At 41.8% G+C, this 17122-nt stretch overlaps 1 protein-coding gene across 2 annotated transcripts in view; it reads left to right on the top strand.

Annotated features, from left to right (window-relative positions):
• Window positions 1-17122, top strand: part of RASSF8 (Ras association domain family member 8) — a 66674-nt gene that overhangs the window by 47411 nt on the left and 2141 nt on the right. Inside the window, exons 3-5 of one of the 2 annotated variants that reach the window (XM_081084918.1) lie at window positions 8612-8814; window positions 13166-14055; window positions 16232-16376. In XM_081084918.1, the coding sequence (XP_080941044.1) occupies window positions 8712-8814; window positions 13166-14055; window positions 16232-16376 (1138 nt within the window). In that variant the 5' untranslated portion in view covers window positions 8612-8711. Of the gene's footprint in view, window positions 1-8611; window positions 8815-12493; window positions 14056-16231; window positions 16377-17122 lie in introns of those variants that run through there. The other variant, XM_081084917.1, reaches the window with a different exon arrangement.

The raw sequence follows: 17122 nt of genomic DNA, 5'->3' as shown, positions 1-17122 counted from the left end.
TCTACTTTATTTACTGCATTAATTAAATCTTAAAATTAAAGTTAGTACACGTTTTATAGTCTGGTAACCCCTTTCACCCAAGAAGCTAAAATTTTCCTTTGGTAATATATTTATTTTATTACAATTTCCTCCCCTAAATATTCTATTTTGGATTTGAAATGTTTACCTATTAATTTAGCTTAGAACTATATACCTGCTAAGGAACATGTTTTGATATATAAAGTTTGGCTATTTGAAGTCACTATTGTGGCTACAGGTTGAAAAAATGTTTTTTTGAAATGTTTACACACATAATTGTAACTATAAAAATTGTGTGTCAGAATTGATGGGCTCGATATTTATGATATTATGAATGAGAAGCCGATGGTGATTTTGACTTCACAGATGAAAAATACATTTCTTTTTATCCTCTATTAAGTAAAATGGTGGGTTTCATTGCAGAATACCATAAATACTAAAATCAGGAAACCGATTCATTATACCGGAATGGTGTCTAAGATATTGAACATAATTTCACTAATGAAGAAGCCCACATACACTCAGGTTTGGAGAAGAAAGGATCCTGCCTTGCAGACAGCCTGTTGTAGTAGAAAGGACATTGACACTGGTGGGCTGGTGATATTGCCTCAGATCCCAGCTCTATTCCAGCAGAAACCTCAAGGGCCAGGGATGCCTTATTAAGTCAGATTTGATTATTGAATATCTGCTCTTTGCTACATCCCAGTTCTGTGGCAACAGTTAGGTCAAAAATATTATCTAGCTTAATAGTATTGGAATTTATAGATCCCATGGTCACATCTGCTTGAATACTTTCTCTCCTGAGCCAGGATTGGTGATTCCAAATGTCCTTGCAGACTTGACCAATAATTTATCTTATAAACTAGAGGCCCAGCACACAAAATCTTGCGGGTAGGGTCCCTACGCCTAGCCTGCGATCAGGGCCATCTTCTGCCCGTTCACCAGTCGCCAGGCCAAAGGCCACCTCCGCCGTCGGGGCGGGTAGGTCACAGGCGCGCCCTGCAGCTTCAGTCAGTGCCGTAAGCCGCAGCAGCGGCGGTGGCGTGGCACCTGCATGAGCGGCCCCCAGTGGGCAGCACGTTCCATCAGCGGCCGGCCTGGTGCACGCACATGGAGGTGAAGTCGCCAGCACCCAATTTCCCACCGGCTAGAGCCCCCGAGCAGCTGGGGATGAGCTGGGGATCCCAACGGCCTACCAGCCATCCTGGTTCCCCCATCCACCATCGCTGATCCATCGGAGCCTATGGGCTGCGGGGAGGGACCAAGAGGTCAGCTGTTCCTCCCGCTTGCCAGTCCCAGTCCCGCCCCACCCCGCCGCCACCCACCCGCTTCCCCATGGTTCCCTGTTCGCCTGCGGATGGGGGCGGAAGGGTGTAAGGAGGTGGAGGAGGGGAGGGACCGAGAGGTGGTCAATGCACCTCATGGTGACTGGTCGTGTGGTCGTTTCGGTCATTACGCTTATGGTCCCTGGCCTTTTATTATATAGGATAAGTAGCTTTTTAGTGGTTCTGAGCATTATCACATTTGGATCTGCCTCCTGCTGGCTGAGTAATATTGGACAAGTTACTGATTTCTCTATACCTCCGTTTCCTCATTTAGCTCAATAACTAATGTCACATAGAGCTACAGATGGGTATAGAAAGGATTACGTAAAATACCATATATGTGTATATAACAGTTACCTTTGCATCTATCACATAGTAAGAGTTCAGTAGGTGTTAGCTATTTACTATTTTTACTGGCTAGATTCAGTAAAAACAAGGACATGTTTTCCTTTGAAGTGTTGGTTTACAATGAAGGTAGCGAAGTATATCTGCTTAAGGAGAAAGATCACAAATGTATTTCTACTTAAATCTATCTTTTAAATATCACCTATACTGATGTTTTTTTTTCAATAGAAGCACGTTATAACATTATCTGCTTATTGCCAGTTTCCTGCCTATTCTGAAAGAGAGCACAAAATAGCACATGTAGCAGAAATCACAATATAATCGATGCCAGAGTTCAGGATTTTTCACGTTAAGATTTTGGAAGTATGGTCTCTTGTCCCAGATCTGGGAGCTTTACCAGGAGTTAAAGCATCACAGAACTTGCCAGTACACACATGCTTTCAACTATTTCTGAAGGGCCAAAAAGTAGGCTGGGACCTAACAGAAGATGTAATTGCAAAACAGATGGCTTTTTATAGTACTCTAGCAAGAAGTGGAACCCAGTGGTCTATTATTTTTATGTTTCTTAAGAGATTTTTGTGCCAATAAAATTAAGTTGCAAGGTCCCCGGCTGTTCCACCTACCATAAACATTTAAGAAAATTAGCAAGAACAGACCACATATAGGTTTTTTATGCTAATGTTCTTCTGTCAGTGGTAACCCCCATTTTATGGTCTGTTTTAACTAGAGTTCTTTACAAGAGCAACTCCTTCAATAACGTCTGTCCTGGGCACTGGATTTATTTCAATATATGTAAAGCTTAGTCATTTAATTTCAGATTTCAGAATGATCTAAGTTAATATTATGGTATTCCAAAGGTTGGCTCTGCTAGCATCTATCCACGTGACTTTGATCCAATGATACAATCTGGCCAGGCCTCAGACTTCTGTGTTCAGTGAAATGATGGTACTAGTTCATGGCCAGTGGGTTGCTAGCTCTGATGCTCTTTGCAATGAATGACCTTTACATGCCTGAAGGTAGGCCTTTCATATGCCCATCCCTCTCTGACATCTGTAGGTGTGAGGAATCCACAGCTTCCTTAGAACCAAGTAGAAAAAAATGTATTTTTTAGTGTTGGTAGGCTTGTGTCTTGAGAAGAATAATATGGCAAGAAGAATATAGAAAGGAAGTAAAAAGAGAAAATGCATGTGCCACTCAAGATTAGTGGCATTGTGTGGTGGAATGTGGCCTTCCTGTTAAAGTTGACCTGGGTACTACCACTAGAGAGATTGCAACCATCAGGAATTGGCTTACATAAGGGCTATGAGGGCCATCGGAGGCCTTGATCTAGACTGAATTGTGTGTGTCTACTTGTTCCTTCCCATCATTTTTGTGACATCCCTTCATACCTACTACCCATGGGCTCTCTGACCTCTCCATGCCTTCTTCTCTGGCCACTCATTCCAAGGTATGATGCTTTAGGCTTAAATACTGAAACAAAACACTTACTTCATTAGTGTTCTGTGAGCTAGATATAAAAAAAAAAAGAAGTCAATCTAATAAACATATTCTTCTGTTACCATGAGGTATTAGAATGATTTTACACATAGTTACTATGGGCAGCAGGGGTGGGGAGGGGTCAGAAGAGGAAAGAAATGACTTTTTGGTGGTGTCAGTTAGTATATTAGACTGGTAAAAGGAATTATTTTGAAGCTGACCTTACTTTTGAGACTAGCCCTAGTTATTGGAAACATATCTTTGTTTTCTGATACAGGTAATTGTAAAGAACCTGCTTTTAAAATTATAATTATTGCATATTAAGTTTGTATTTTTGCTCAGAGTGATAATTGACTGGTCAGAATTTATCCAAATTGTTAGTTCATAAATAAGTACCATCCTAGCAAAGTGCTTTATTACTAAAAGGTTTTGATAATGTTTTATGACCTGTTGGTTAACACTCTGGGTATGAGAAAAGTTTTGGTACCTGATTATTAGTAATTCTAATAACTACTATTCAGAATATACTGTGTTCATTGTGCTGAATTTCTCTCTGTGTTGCCAAAAAACAAACAAACGAACAAAAAACAACAACTAGTGGCTAGCATCAGCATTTCATTTAATTAACCCTTTTCGGTCCAACCTCGAGGCTGACTCGACAGATCAGGCGCTAGGAGCAGGTCCAACGTCGAGCAATAAGAACATTAAAAAGTTCAACATTCAATCCTGTCAATTAATTTGGACCAGACTGTTTGAATTCCAAAAATAACATTGGACCCGGGTTAAAGTAGCTACTCTGATTGTGAGGACTTTATTATAACTCAGTTTATCTGTATACTGGTTTTACAAAGAATGCTATGGTATGCAATAACCTTAGATCTTGAGCAAAACTAGCAATGAAGGAAATGTTAAAATTGGTAATAAGCTATTTGTCAGTATGCTTGTGTCTAGTGTCCAGGAAATAATGGAATTTACACAGTAGCTTGATGTTTACCATCAAAGGAAGTGAAACTATGTAAAAGCATGCAGTCAACTCTTGTTATTCACCAGGGCCTTTGGTCACTACAGTTTTGTCAAGTGATCAGTATATCACCTTGTTTTACATCGTTTTCTGTTTAAAGACACCATATATATATATATGGTGTGCCTAATATGCAAAATGTCCCCTCGGGAGTTCAACCGGGAGACCAGGAGTTTGATCACTCACTATGACGTGCCCTGACCACCAGGAGGTGGCGTGGAACAAGGGAAAGCCCCAGCTGACAGCTGGGGAAGGGAGGTCCCGGCCAGCAGCTGGAAGGAAAGTCCTGGCTGGCAGCCAGAAGGCCCCGATCAGCCCTGATTACTGCCCAGGCCTAGGGACCCTACCCGTACATGAATTTCATGCAGTGGGCCTCTAGTCTATATATATAAACCCTAAGCGACTGGTCAACTGGTTAACAATTTGACCTTGATGCACATTGACCACCAGGGGGCAGACACTCAATGCAGGAGCTGCCCCCTGGTGGTCAGTGTGCTCCCACAAGGAGAACACCGCTCAGCTGACGGATGGGTGCCAGAAGCCCGGCTCACAGTTGGCGTGCGCAGCTGCTGTGGCGTGAGACTCTCCCGCCTCCACAGCAGTGCTACCAAGCAGCGGCGTGGCAGCAGGCGCAGCGGGGCCGGGATGAGTGGGAGCGGTGCCCAGCCCAGCCTCCTGTCCCTTTGCACACTACTACATCCCTTGGGGGATGTCGGACTGCTGGCTTTGGCCTGATCCCTACAGGCCAGAGGCCCAGAGATCAGGTCAAAACTGACAGTCTGACATTCCCTGAAGGGTTCCGGATTGCAAGAGGGCACAAGCTAGGCTGAGGGACCCCACTGGTGCACGAATCCGTGCACTGGGCCTCACAGCTAGCAGCACTATAACTTGTGCCAGAACAACACTTATCTAGGCACATCGCAGCTTTCTTGCATTTAGGAACACTAGATAGTACTTTATCACCATGCTTGGGGGCATTTTAATCAGTGAAATAACCCACAAAAATGCAAGAACATAACACTAAATAGACTTTGACAAGGACACTTGTTGACAGTATGAAAGCAGAAACAAGAAGGCAGAGCAGTGACTTGTCCAGCCTCAGCTGGGAACTCAAATTGTTCACTGCTGTGTACATGTCTGTAAATGACTAAAACATGCCACAAGTGTTTGTTTGGGCGTTAAAAATAAATTTTAGTGCCCTAGCTGGTTTGGTTCAGTAGATGGAATGTCGGCCTGAATACTGAAGAGTACCAGGTTCGATTCCGATAAAGGGCACGTACCTTGGTTGCAGGCTCAATCCCCAGCCCTGCGCGGGGCTCATGTGGTAGGCAGCCAATCAACATAACTCTCTCACATCCATGTTTCTCTCTCTGTGTCTCTCCCCTCCCTTTCACTCTCTCTAAAAATAATGGGAAAATAACTTCAGGTGAGGATTAACAGCAACAAAAAACCTTAGTGGATGATTTCACGAATACAGAAACCATGAATAATGAGGATTGAATGTAATTGCACTAATCTTAGGGAAATGTTTCCATAAATTCAGATGCTTAATCCCAATAGGCTTTTAAGATAGTAAATGGTTGTTAGTTAAAGAACACTTGTTCAGCAGTAGCATGTTACTTAACAAACTTAGTTCTTTATTATCAAAATTATTAAAATGATAGTGCTTTGAATATAGAAACTTCATAATGAAAACACATATTCCTTATATTAATACCCTCACCAGTAGAACCTTACTTCTACCTGCATCACTGTTTCCATGGAAAAAAAACTATTGCAAATTCCAACTGAGGTTCCAAAGCCTGTTTGCTTCCTGAGTCTTTAGTTCCAATGATGACCTGCCCATCACACGCACCTACAATGTAGGACTTCCCCCTCCTGTCCAGTTCTGGGGCTGGGAGCAGAGCTTTCGGAGTTGGGCTTTGGAGGATCTGAAAGAAAGAACGGAGGAGAGTTCTAGAGTCCTCTGCTGGGAAGATAGATTCTTCAAATGACTCTCATGGCTCCAGGGAAGCTAGGCATCGTTGTCAGTACAGCCCCAAACGTGACAGGAGCCATTCACTAAAACCAGCGGCCCTTCTAGAAATAAAATGTGGGGCCATGTGGGTCATTGATCTGATCCATGAAGGCATTTTTCCTACCCTCCTTAACGATTCAAGGTTGTATTATATTAGTGGTGTTAAAACAAAAACACAGACTCAGGTCTTCTCGGTGATGGCCCGCGGCAGGAAGTCTCTGATCCAGTGGTTAAACACCCTGCACGTTTATATTAACGTGGGCAGTGTTATTTGTGCTCAGTGTTTTCCCACATCACTATACTCTGTCATAGTTAACAGATGGACATGTGTTTTATGTTCATTTGTATGCACTTAATGATTAAAAGCTCAAGGTGAAACTGTGGTAATTTAGATAGGAAAATAGGTGGTGGTGTACTAAAACCTTTCTAGAAACTAAAAATGTGCTTCATAAGTTTCCTTGAAATGACAGGTTTCTTTGTGGGGAGATGGACTTTTAATGAGATCTGCTGTCTGTCTTGTTAGGTTTCCCAAGTTTAAATTTTTTTAATGATAAGAGACTAGGTATTCAATAGATTTTAATGCAACTGAGTTTTTCTTTTTAAATTCAGCTCGTTTATTTATTTTAATCAAATAACTTAAATTTAATATATTAATTTAACACTATATATATGTATATATATTTATATATTGTTTGGCCATTTTTTAAATCTTAATTTTATTCCAAGACAGAATAATTCATATTCTAATTCTAGTAGGGAGTGTCTAGCAGAGAAGGAAACAAATTTTAAGTCCTAACTCTTCTCTGTTTCCTTTCTTTAAATGTTCTCTAAATGGATTGGGGACAGTAGCATATAAACCTCTTACTTGAAGTGTAGAGTGCACACCAGCCCATTAAAGGAGATTTCAAGACTTTATTTACTGTGTTTCTTACAGTTCTTTGCTTTCAGAACCCTTTTTCCCCAGAAACTCTTAACAGCTCACAGGGCTTCATAACTGAGGAGCGCAGTCACGGGAATCAGCTTGTCCTGGGCGATGCCCCGTTCTCTGGTTGCATAGGGGTTTATGAAACCGCCCTGGCACTGCAGAGCGCGCTAAAGCACGTGCTGGGAAATTAACATTCGGCCGGTCCTTCCTCTTGTTTTCGGGATGACAAGAACTATTTTTGTAACTTCCCTAGAGAAAGTAGGGATTGTTAGGTTTATTCTCCTTCAACTCACATGTATTCTGACTCATCTGCCCAGGTGGCCAGGTGGCCTAGAACTGTCTTAGGTCCTGTTAGAGAATGTGCATAACTAAGTTACTGTTTGTAGTAAATACTACTTTACAAGAAACATTTTTAGGGTTTCTAAAATAAGCTTTTTAATAAGGCATTAATCTCGAAACACCAATGCTGTTGTAAACCTCAACTTCATGTTCTTTCTAATTAAGTCAGCGTGTATTACACCTCATAAACTTTAACTGTTTTTTAAAACCACAGAAAAATTGGACAATCACAGGACAATGGACAAATAAATCATAGTTGATTAAAGATTTAATGCAGGAAGAGTTGAGATTTTCAGTACCCACAGGAAAAAGAAGTGTGTGTATTTAATTGATCTTTAGCAGGCTCATAATGACACTCAAATAGAAGAAATCAAGGCATTCGGCTTGACTGTAGGAGAATGTAAAAATTTCTGCTTAACATGCAGTGCAGCTAAACAACAACAACAAAATAACTGGGAAATGGCAAGTGTAACAAAAGGTTATGGTTTATATTATTAGAATAACTTATAATTTCAGAAACTTGTCAAACCCTAATTAAGTAAATGAGAAAAGGACATATATGGGGAAGTTGTCAGCCATCAGAGGAGTTCTTTTCCTTTAATATTCTCTGTGCACCGGAGCCGTGTGCTGTGCTTTGTGAAGACGGCACTCAGTCCCTCGGGGACGAGAGGAAGGCAAGGGGCACCCGGAACAAGGAATGCCATGGCATTGTGCACACACCTCTGCAAGTGCTGCCAAGGCTGTAGAACTGGTTCCATTATGTGTGATTCCTAAAACGACAAAAGCTTTTTTTTATTTCTCTTTTAACCTCAGAAATGATTCTAATGAAACAATTTTTTTTAAAAAGGAAACAGCTTGTATGTTGAGCAATAGGACTTCGTCAAGTAAATAAGATTTATTTACCCAATAGAGAGTGTGGCCTTATGATTAAAATTATAATTATGAAAATAGCAGTAATGTGAAACAGTGTCATGACAGGTGGCTTCAGTTGCATTCGTGTGGCTGAATTCAGTTCTGTAAAATAAGGGAGCACGTGGTCATTGATGGTAGGATCATCATATATTAAAATCTGTTTTGTGTAATATTTGCGTACCAGAAGAAAGCCCAAGATTCATTCTATTAAAAATGTGTTTTCCTCTTTTTAGCTGACTGCACGGACTGCCTTCTCCGTGTTTCCATAGCCAGACATGACCTGACGCTATTGATGACCAGTCTCAGGGCCCTTGGGTGACCGGCTGGTGCACCATGGAACTTAAAGTTTGGGTGGATGGAGTTCAGAGGATTGTTTGTGGGGTCACTGAAGTCACAACTTGCCAGGAGGTTGTAATAGCCTTAGCTCAAGCGATAGGTAAGTGAATTCCCTGGTGTCTAAGATAAAGTGGTTTATGGGTCCTGTTGTTTGTTTTAAATATTGATTTCTAACGGGTTTTGTACATTTTCTTTCCTGATATCTCACAAGCTCACTTTTACCTTTACTTATCACTGTTCCCTGTGCTTAGGTAAATCTGTAAATACCCTGCCTCTCTGGTTCCCCCCAGATTTTACTGATTTTGAGTCTAGAGTCTATACTGTCTTCCCTTCTGCTGTTTATCCTAAACAATTGTTTCTGGAATGAAGGATGTCAAAACCTGGAGTCCTAATTCCCAGGCCCCTCATTGGAAAAATCCTATTTACTGTTTATTCTGTATACGTTTAGAAAAGAAAATGCAACAGATTAAATAACATGGTTTTTCACTAGAAAGGTAATGTATACTTTTAAAATCTTATCATATAGTAAAGATGAAGTTGTCAAGTATATGCTTGCTGGCTCCATCTTATTCAATTACCCTGTGCACTTTTTCTTCTCATTTGCTCCCAATTTATCTTTATCCCATTGTCTGAGTGTTTTTTAGTTGTCTTAAATGCTTTTGGAACATGATGAAGGCAACTTGATGAAGGCATATTGGGAAAGCCAGTAACGTGGGTTCAAGTTTATATTTGCATCTTAAATCCATTATTTATGTTTTATGATATTTCTCCAAGGCTTAACAACTCTTTGGACTTCTTATCAAAAGTTTATTTTATGTCATGCTAGTCTATATATATAAAGCCTAATACACAAAGTGTCCCCTCCAGGAGACCAGGAGTTTGATCGCTCGCTATGACATGTGCTGACCACCAGGAGGCGGCATGGAACGAAGGAATGCCCTGGCTGGCAGCCAGGGAAGGAAGGTCCAGGCCAGCAGCCGAAGGCCCTGATCGGCCCTGATTACCACCCAGGCCTAGGGACCCTACCCATTCATGAATTTCATGCATTGAGCCTCTAGTTTATATTGAAAGCATGTCAATTTAGCTCAGGGTTGAAACAAGCCAGTTTAACATTTTATAGAGACAGGTGTGCCACCTGCACTTGGCAGATGCACTGTTAGAAGTTGACAATGCCATATACAAAGATAGAGGGTTTCTTTTGGTTTTGCCTTAAATACCATATAGCACACTCCTATATCAAATAGTGCTGGAAATCCTAGGCTTTCACATCTAACAAAATGTTCTTGCAATTAGAACTAATACTAGGTTATGGACTTAAGTTTATTTATTAAAGAGGGGAGAATTCAGGTATTTAATTTTATTTCATATTCTTTGCAACCACCTTACTTTAGTAATTGCCCCTTTTAAAAGTTTCACATAATTTATTTGAATTAAATATTAGTGTGTGTTTTTTTCCTTAGTGAAAACTAGGATTAGAAAGTGTCAAACATAACTTTGTGATATTTGAGTCAAGCCATGGACAGTAGTAAAAACAAACCAACAAAAGAAAAATCAAAAGGCATGGTACTTGAGGAGTATAGCAAGCTGCATTTGTCTACGTGGTAACCACATTTTCTGCACAGCTTTTCAAAGGAAAAATGCCCAGATGTCCCAGGTGTGAGTTTATCCATTTGCACTCAGGAGTGTATTTGTTAATGAACAAGTTGAAAAGAAGTTTTAACAGAATCTGATCCCCATTTTTGCTTGCTCAGTATCTCAGCCCAGACCTGTTTTGAAAAGTTGACAACTTGAATGAGGATGTTTTATGATATTTCCCCAAGGCTTAACAACTCTTTCTGTATCATAAATACTTCATTGAATTAAGAATTCATCTAAGAGATGACTCACCTGGCAGCCAGCCAAGGGCTGTGACTCCTTGCTTCCATCATGCCCAAGATCGTCTCAGCATCAAATGCAGGATGCTGATATGCACTTAAATATTTATATGTCTTGTAATGAGAGTTATTGGTATTCAGTCTAAACACTAAATGAAAATTTTATAGGATTTGGCCTAATCTCTACTATAAGAAATAATAGAGGGTTTATTAATTAGGGGAAATTGCTGTTGTAACAAACCCCAGGATTTCTGTGGCTTAACAACAGTAAAATTTAGTTATACTATTAGCAGAGTATAGACTGGCTGCATGTTTCTAAAAAATGTATTGTGAAGCAACTTTAAAAGACTAGTTTCTTGGGTTTAAGGCCGCCTATGTGCTTTATGGTGGCACGATATATATAATCTGGATTCGGGATTGTTGAGTTTTCTGGGCAGCTGCAGTTACCTCAGGAAACCACCGAGATGAGCATATGTACACAAGTTGGTAATCCGATGCAGTGCTCCTACGCAGTCCAGTCAAACTGGAGCTAAAGAGAACATACTTTGATACAAGCTGTTGAATGTGACTGGTAGTATAGAAAGAGTACTTTCTCCTCGGACCTTTGACTATTTGACAGGTTAGATTTAGGTGGTAGAAATGGAACCGATTCTGAAACTACAAGAGACAGAATGACTGCTACTGGATCTCTGTGTCCTTCTCTCTCTCTCTCTCTCTCTCTCTCTCTCTCTCTCTCTCTCTCTCTCTCTCTCTCTCGACTAGTACAGTACAGCCCCTCTAATTCCACCCTGGAGCCCTCCCGTGGCCCCTCCCCCCAGCCAGCCCCACCTCTGATGGGCCCCCATCGGGGAGGGGCAGGCCGGCCACCTGGACCCCATCTGTGCATGAATTCATGTACCAGGGGCGCTAGTGTCTTTAATAATGGCTACCACATACTGAGTACCTACTGTGGGCCAGGTGTGGTAGTAGGTGCTTACTACACTTGACTCTGACTCTTTTTTTTAATATATTTTATTGATTTTTTACAGAGAGGAAGGGAGATAGAGAGTTAGAAACATCGATGAGAGAGAATCATCGATCAGCTGCCTCCTGCACATCTCCTACTGGGGATGTGCCCGCAACCCAGGTACATGCCCTTGACCGGAATCGAACCTGGGACCTCTCAGTCCGCAGGCCGACGCTCTATCCACTGAGCCAAACCGGTTTCGGCGACTCTGACTCTTATAACCTGTGAGGAACTGCTACTCTCCTCATGCAGAAGTAAAGTTATGCTACCTCCAGTAGGTAATTTACCTGGAAGTAAGTCTCCAGTAGTTTGCCTCCAAAGCTCCAACTTTTCAGCTGCACCCACCATTCAGGTTTCCTTAAAGAACATTGCACATGCTTAAAGCAGTATCATTCTTCATGTGCTGCTTCTGAATTGCATGCATGGGTGTTCATATTTACATGTCCAGATTTCCATTTAATGACACAGTAATTGAGAAAATACTACTGTTGGTTCAGAAGCTCATGAAATTAAAAAAGAAGGCAGGAATGATAAATCAATAGCTATATATGCAAGCACTATCATTTCTAGATGGCAGGGTTAGTTTATTTTTTTGTAATAACGTTAACTGCTAATGGGCACTTCTTTTTATTGAGATATAATTAACATGTAACATTATATTAGTTTCAAGTATCACCTAATGGACACTTTTAACAAAATTAATATAATCCTTCTGAACCACTCACCTTAAGTGGAAATATTTAGGAAGTCTGTTCAAGCTAATGGCATGATATTGTCTTCTGAAACTTTTTATCTTCCATAATTTCTAGTTAGGCTCAGTGTATTTTTTTTATTTAAATGTGAATTTATTCTGTTTGCCTTTTAAATTCTTTAGAAGAATCTTTGAAGCTATTACTACCAAAACAGAACAAGACTTCTCTTCAGGCCCGCTTTTCATGGGAAGCTATTTTGAAGGGTTGTTTCTAGTGAGGTGATTTGTTTTATTGGCGCAGGCGTGCAGGGAGACGCTGCGGTGTGCACGTGGGTTTGCCGCCCTCGTGGGGGGACAGGAAAGACCTGTCCAGCTGGCTGCATGTGTCCCTTCAGGAGGAGAAGCGGGCCTCCGACTTCAGGTCCGATGCGCAGAGAATGCAGAGGATTTACCAAGTAGAGGTTTATTCAGGTTTTGCAGTTCTACCTGGTTCCTGCGACCAGGTCCTTAGGGCTTCCAGTGGGGCGTCCTGGTGTCCTCCGTGGCTTCAGCTGCAGGTCCTGCCCCAGGCAGGAAGGTCTAGCCACCAGGTATTGGGCAAGAGTGTCAGGTTCTCACTGAGGTGTGAAGAATTAGGTTGAATTTCACAGCAAGTCTGAAGAGCATATGCAGCTCACATCCTGTCAGTTGATGCTGTTACATATGTTAATGAGTTCAGTGTCTTCAAGTCAAAAGTTTCAGAGGCAGTGTGGACTAGACCTTGATGCTAATCAAAAAGAGACAATTATTGAAGAGCATCATTTATTTCCTTATTTTAGCTACCGCATGTGCCATTTTGACGGTTTGTTCATATCTTTTTTTTTTTTTTTTTTTAATCTAGGTCGAACTGGAAGGTACACTCTAATAGAAAAATGGAGAGATACTGAGAGACATTTGGCACCTCATGAGAATCCCATCATATCCTTAAACAAATGGGGGCAGTACGCCAGTGACGTGCAGCTTATTTTACGTCGGACAGGGCCATCTCTCAGTGAGCGGCCCACTTCTGATAGCGTGGCTCGAATTCCTGAAAGAACTTTATACAGGCAGAGTTTGCCCCCCTTAGCCAAACTGAGGCCTCAGGTTGACAAATCCATCAAACGGAGAGAACCTAAGAGGAAATCGTTAACATTTACAGGCGGTGCCAAAGGGTTAATGGACATTTTTGGAAAAGGTAAAGAAACTGAATTTAAGCAGAAAGTGCTGAATAACTGCAGAACAACAGCAGACGAGCTAAAGAAGCTGATCCGCCTGCAGACGGAGAAGCTTCAGTCCATTGAGAAAGAGCTGAAATCAAATGAAATAGAAATACAGTTTTGGGAGCAAAAATATAATTCCAACCTTGAAGAGGAAATTGTCCGCCTGGAGCAAAAGATCAAAAGAAATGATGTAGAAATTGAAGAGGAAGAATTTTGGGAAAATGAATTGCAGATTGAACAGGAAAATGAAAAACAGCTGAAGGATCAGCTTCAAGAAATAAGACAGAAAATAACAGAATGCGAGAGCAAATTAAAGGACTATTTGGCCCAGATCCAGACTATGGAAAACGGTCTTGAGGCAGAAAAATTGCAACGGGAAGTCCAGGAGGCACAGGTCAATGAAGAAGAGGTTAAAGGGAAGATCGGTAAGGTCAAAGGGGAGATTGATATTCAAGGACAGCAGAGCCTGAGGCTGGAAAATGGTATTAAAGCTGTGGAAAGATCTCTTGGACAAGCCACCAAACGCTTACAGGTAAGCACATTTTTACAAAGAGAATGATCATCTTTTTAAAAGCATCTATGTTTGACATCTCTGATGAGCGTCCATTTTCTCTTACATTTAAAGTTAGGCACCTTCCTTAGTTTATAACTTTATTAGAATTCTTGTGACTTAACCATAAAGCTTAGATGTGAGGCGAAACCAAAGAGAGCAGAAGCCACACTGACCCTTGCTCCAGGGAGGGGCTGTCCCACTATGGCGGTTGCAGCGGCAGGTAATTGGATATCGGAGAACAGAATCTCAGCTGGAATGGACACTAATGATGCGATAGTGAATCTCTAGCTTCTTTCAGAGCTAGAGAAACCAAAGCCAAAAGAGATTGCCAAGGATTGGTTTACGAAGGATTGTCTGGCCAGTTGGCTGCTTATCTGTGGTTTCTTCATTGTTGCCAACCCCACCTTCTTTCCCCGGGGTGAAAATAGTCCCTTCCCTCCTCCCCTCTCCCGTTACTCTCCTTCGCTTTCCTGAGGAGAAGGGCTCAGAGGCCCGCCTCTGACTTTCCCCTCTCCAGTCATAGTCTCAGAGCACTTACATTTCTTCACATGTACAGTGGGGCCTTGACTTACGAGTTTAATTCGTTCCGTGATGGAGCTCGTGACTCAAATTACTCGTATGTCAAATCAATTGTGAAAGAGTGAGACACAATCGGCGGAGAGACGGCTCATATCTCGAAAAACTTGTTAGTCGGGACACTCGCAAGTCAAGGCCCCACTTACCCTGGTCACTCAACTTACGTTTCTTGGATATCCGTTCTTGAAAAGACAAGGTGGTGATGTTATGGACGTTGATGTGAGCAAGACACACCATTGATTATAGCATGGCTACTTAAATCCAAACTAAATATTCAGTAAAGCTGTTTACAAGCATTAAGTAAATTTAAGGTTGTTTTTAGTGGAATTTGCCCACATCTCAGGTGCTCGACAGCACGTGTCTAGTACCTCCTGTGGAAGTGCTGGTGTGGAAGCCTGCTGTTCAGGGTGCGGTCCATGCGGCTCCTCACACTTGTTAGAAATTCACAGTCCACATTATGACAAGATCTCCAGTTAGCACCTGTGCACATTGAAGCTCTAGAGGAGCTGCGTTAGAGTGTGAACCGTCCAAGAGCAGAGAAAGCTCAGGTTCCAGGAAGAACCGATGTTCTTTCTCCGTCATTAACTATAGAGTGAGAGAGAAGACTACCCCTCCCCCCAATTGTGAAAATCAGGAATTTCTCACTCTATAGAAGGTGGACCTCCAATGTGCCAGTATTTTACTATTTGGATTCATTTGGATACTTAAGGGCACATTTGGAAATTGTGTTGCCTTTGATATTACTTACAGGAAACACTAATTTATGACAATCATTGCTAGTAAATCCCACTACCTAGTGAAAGATACCTAATACTAGTAAACGAGTAACATCTCTAAGTACCTCCTACCCTCAAAGTAAGTAAACAACCACTCTCTCCTCCTGTCTTCCCTGCCCTACCAAAGTCCTCAGGCACCCCCAGCCCAGAGGGGGCAGAGAAGGAGAGAAAGAGAAAATCCATTTAAATCACAGAACGCTTTCCTGGCCTTAGACCTTTCCAGCTGTCCAGACTCGATCTCCGTTCTTTAGGGCTCTTCATTTCTCAAAACTCCTCCTTCAGAGCTTGAAAACACCCCCGTAGTGAGAATCCTGTGGGAACCTTGCTTTCCTCCTGCTATGCTACAAATCTCAGTAACGGACCTCATGGGAACTTAAGCAGTTTACAGAAAACAAGAACTCTGACTGTCATGGACTAAAGGGCTATTCAGTTATGAAGGGGATGATAGGGCAGTTTCATTGTTAACAGCTTAGCAAGATTGCTGAACGAACTGGAATGGTGGACATCAGTATTTCATTGATGACAGTTTATAGACCTATCACACTTATTTCATCGGGTACGTAGTGCGTTCCTAGCAGAGGAAAGCATCACATTTAAGAGTCCAGGCTGTCCTTGATTTGCTTTTTTTTGGCCCAGGCCACACAGAAAGTGACCTCTGTGCCCGTTGTAGCTCTAAGCCAGACTTGTTCAGTGCGCTCCTGGGACGGCAACCATCCCACCTCAGCCCTGCAGCAGACGGACTGTCACCAGGTTGGGTGTCCCGTACTGACCCTCCAATCAATAACACTCTCACTTCTCTCTAGGACAAAGAACAGGAACTGGAGCAGCTGACGAAAGAGCTGCGGCAAGTCAATCTCCAGCAGTTTATCCAGCAGACAGGGACGAAAGTGACCGTTTTGCCAGCGGAGCCCATTGAAGTAGAGGCCTCACACATAGACATAGAACGGGGTAAGATGTGGAGAAATCTGTTTTTCACTTTATTCTCACCTGTTAACTATGCATAAACATTTGGCATTCAGTAAATGTATTATCCTAACCATTCCAAGCTAATTCTCTTGGGCCATTTTTAAATTTTTTTTTTATGTACTTACTGTTTCTGGAGAAAATCAATAGTATTTAGGTTATTTATTTACTTAAGTGAGCATGAAATTACCAGATCTGATATTCTTTTCCTGAAGTATGTATGAGTCATAGCCTATTTGAGTTTTTTTGTTTTTTTTTTAAATATATTTTATTGATTTTTTACAGAGAGGAAAGGAGAGGGATAGAGAGTTAGAAACATCAATGAGAGAGAAACATCAATCAGCTGCTTCCTGCACACTCCCTAGTGGGTATGTGCCTGCAACCAAGGCACATGCCCCTGACCGGAATCGAACCTGGGACCCTTGAGTCCGCAGGCTGACGCTCCATCCACTGAGCCAAACTGGTTAGGGCGCCTATTTGAGTTTTAGCTTCTCTCTGTTCCTAATGCCCCTTCTTCCTCTCCTAAAATTAATGAATTTGACCTGATATTTAAAAGACACTTCTAAGTCAGTATATGAATGTGGTCTGAGTAGCCAAGAAAGAGAAGCAAAGTGCTCACCTTCTTTAAAAGATCAGTAACTGCTCAAGTCACTGAAAACTTGGTGTATCAGCTGAGAGGGGCAAGCAGAGTTAGCCTGTCACCCCACTACCCACAGCAGATTGTAATTGCC

This window comes from Myotis nattereri, assembly GCF_964212035.1.
Source record: "Myotis nattereri genome assembly, chromosome: 2".
In the NCBI taxonomy this organism is placed as follows: Eukaryota; Metazoa; Chordata; class Mammalia; order Chiroptera; family Vespertilionidae; genus Myotis; species Myotis nattereri.
This window is presented reverse-complemented; position numbering and strand designations above follow the sequence as displayed.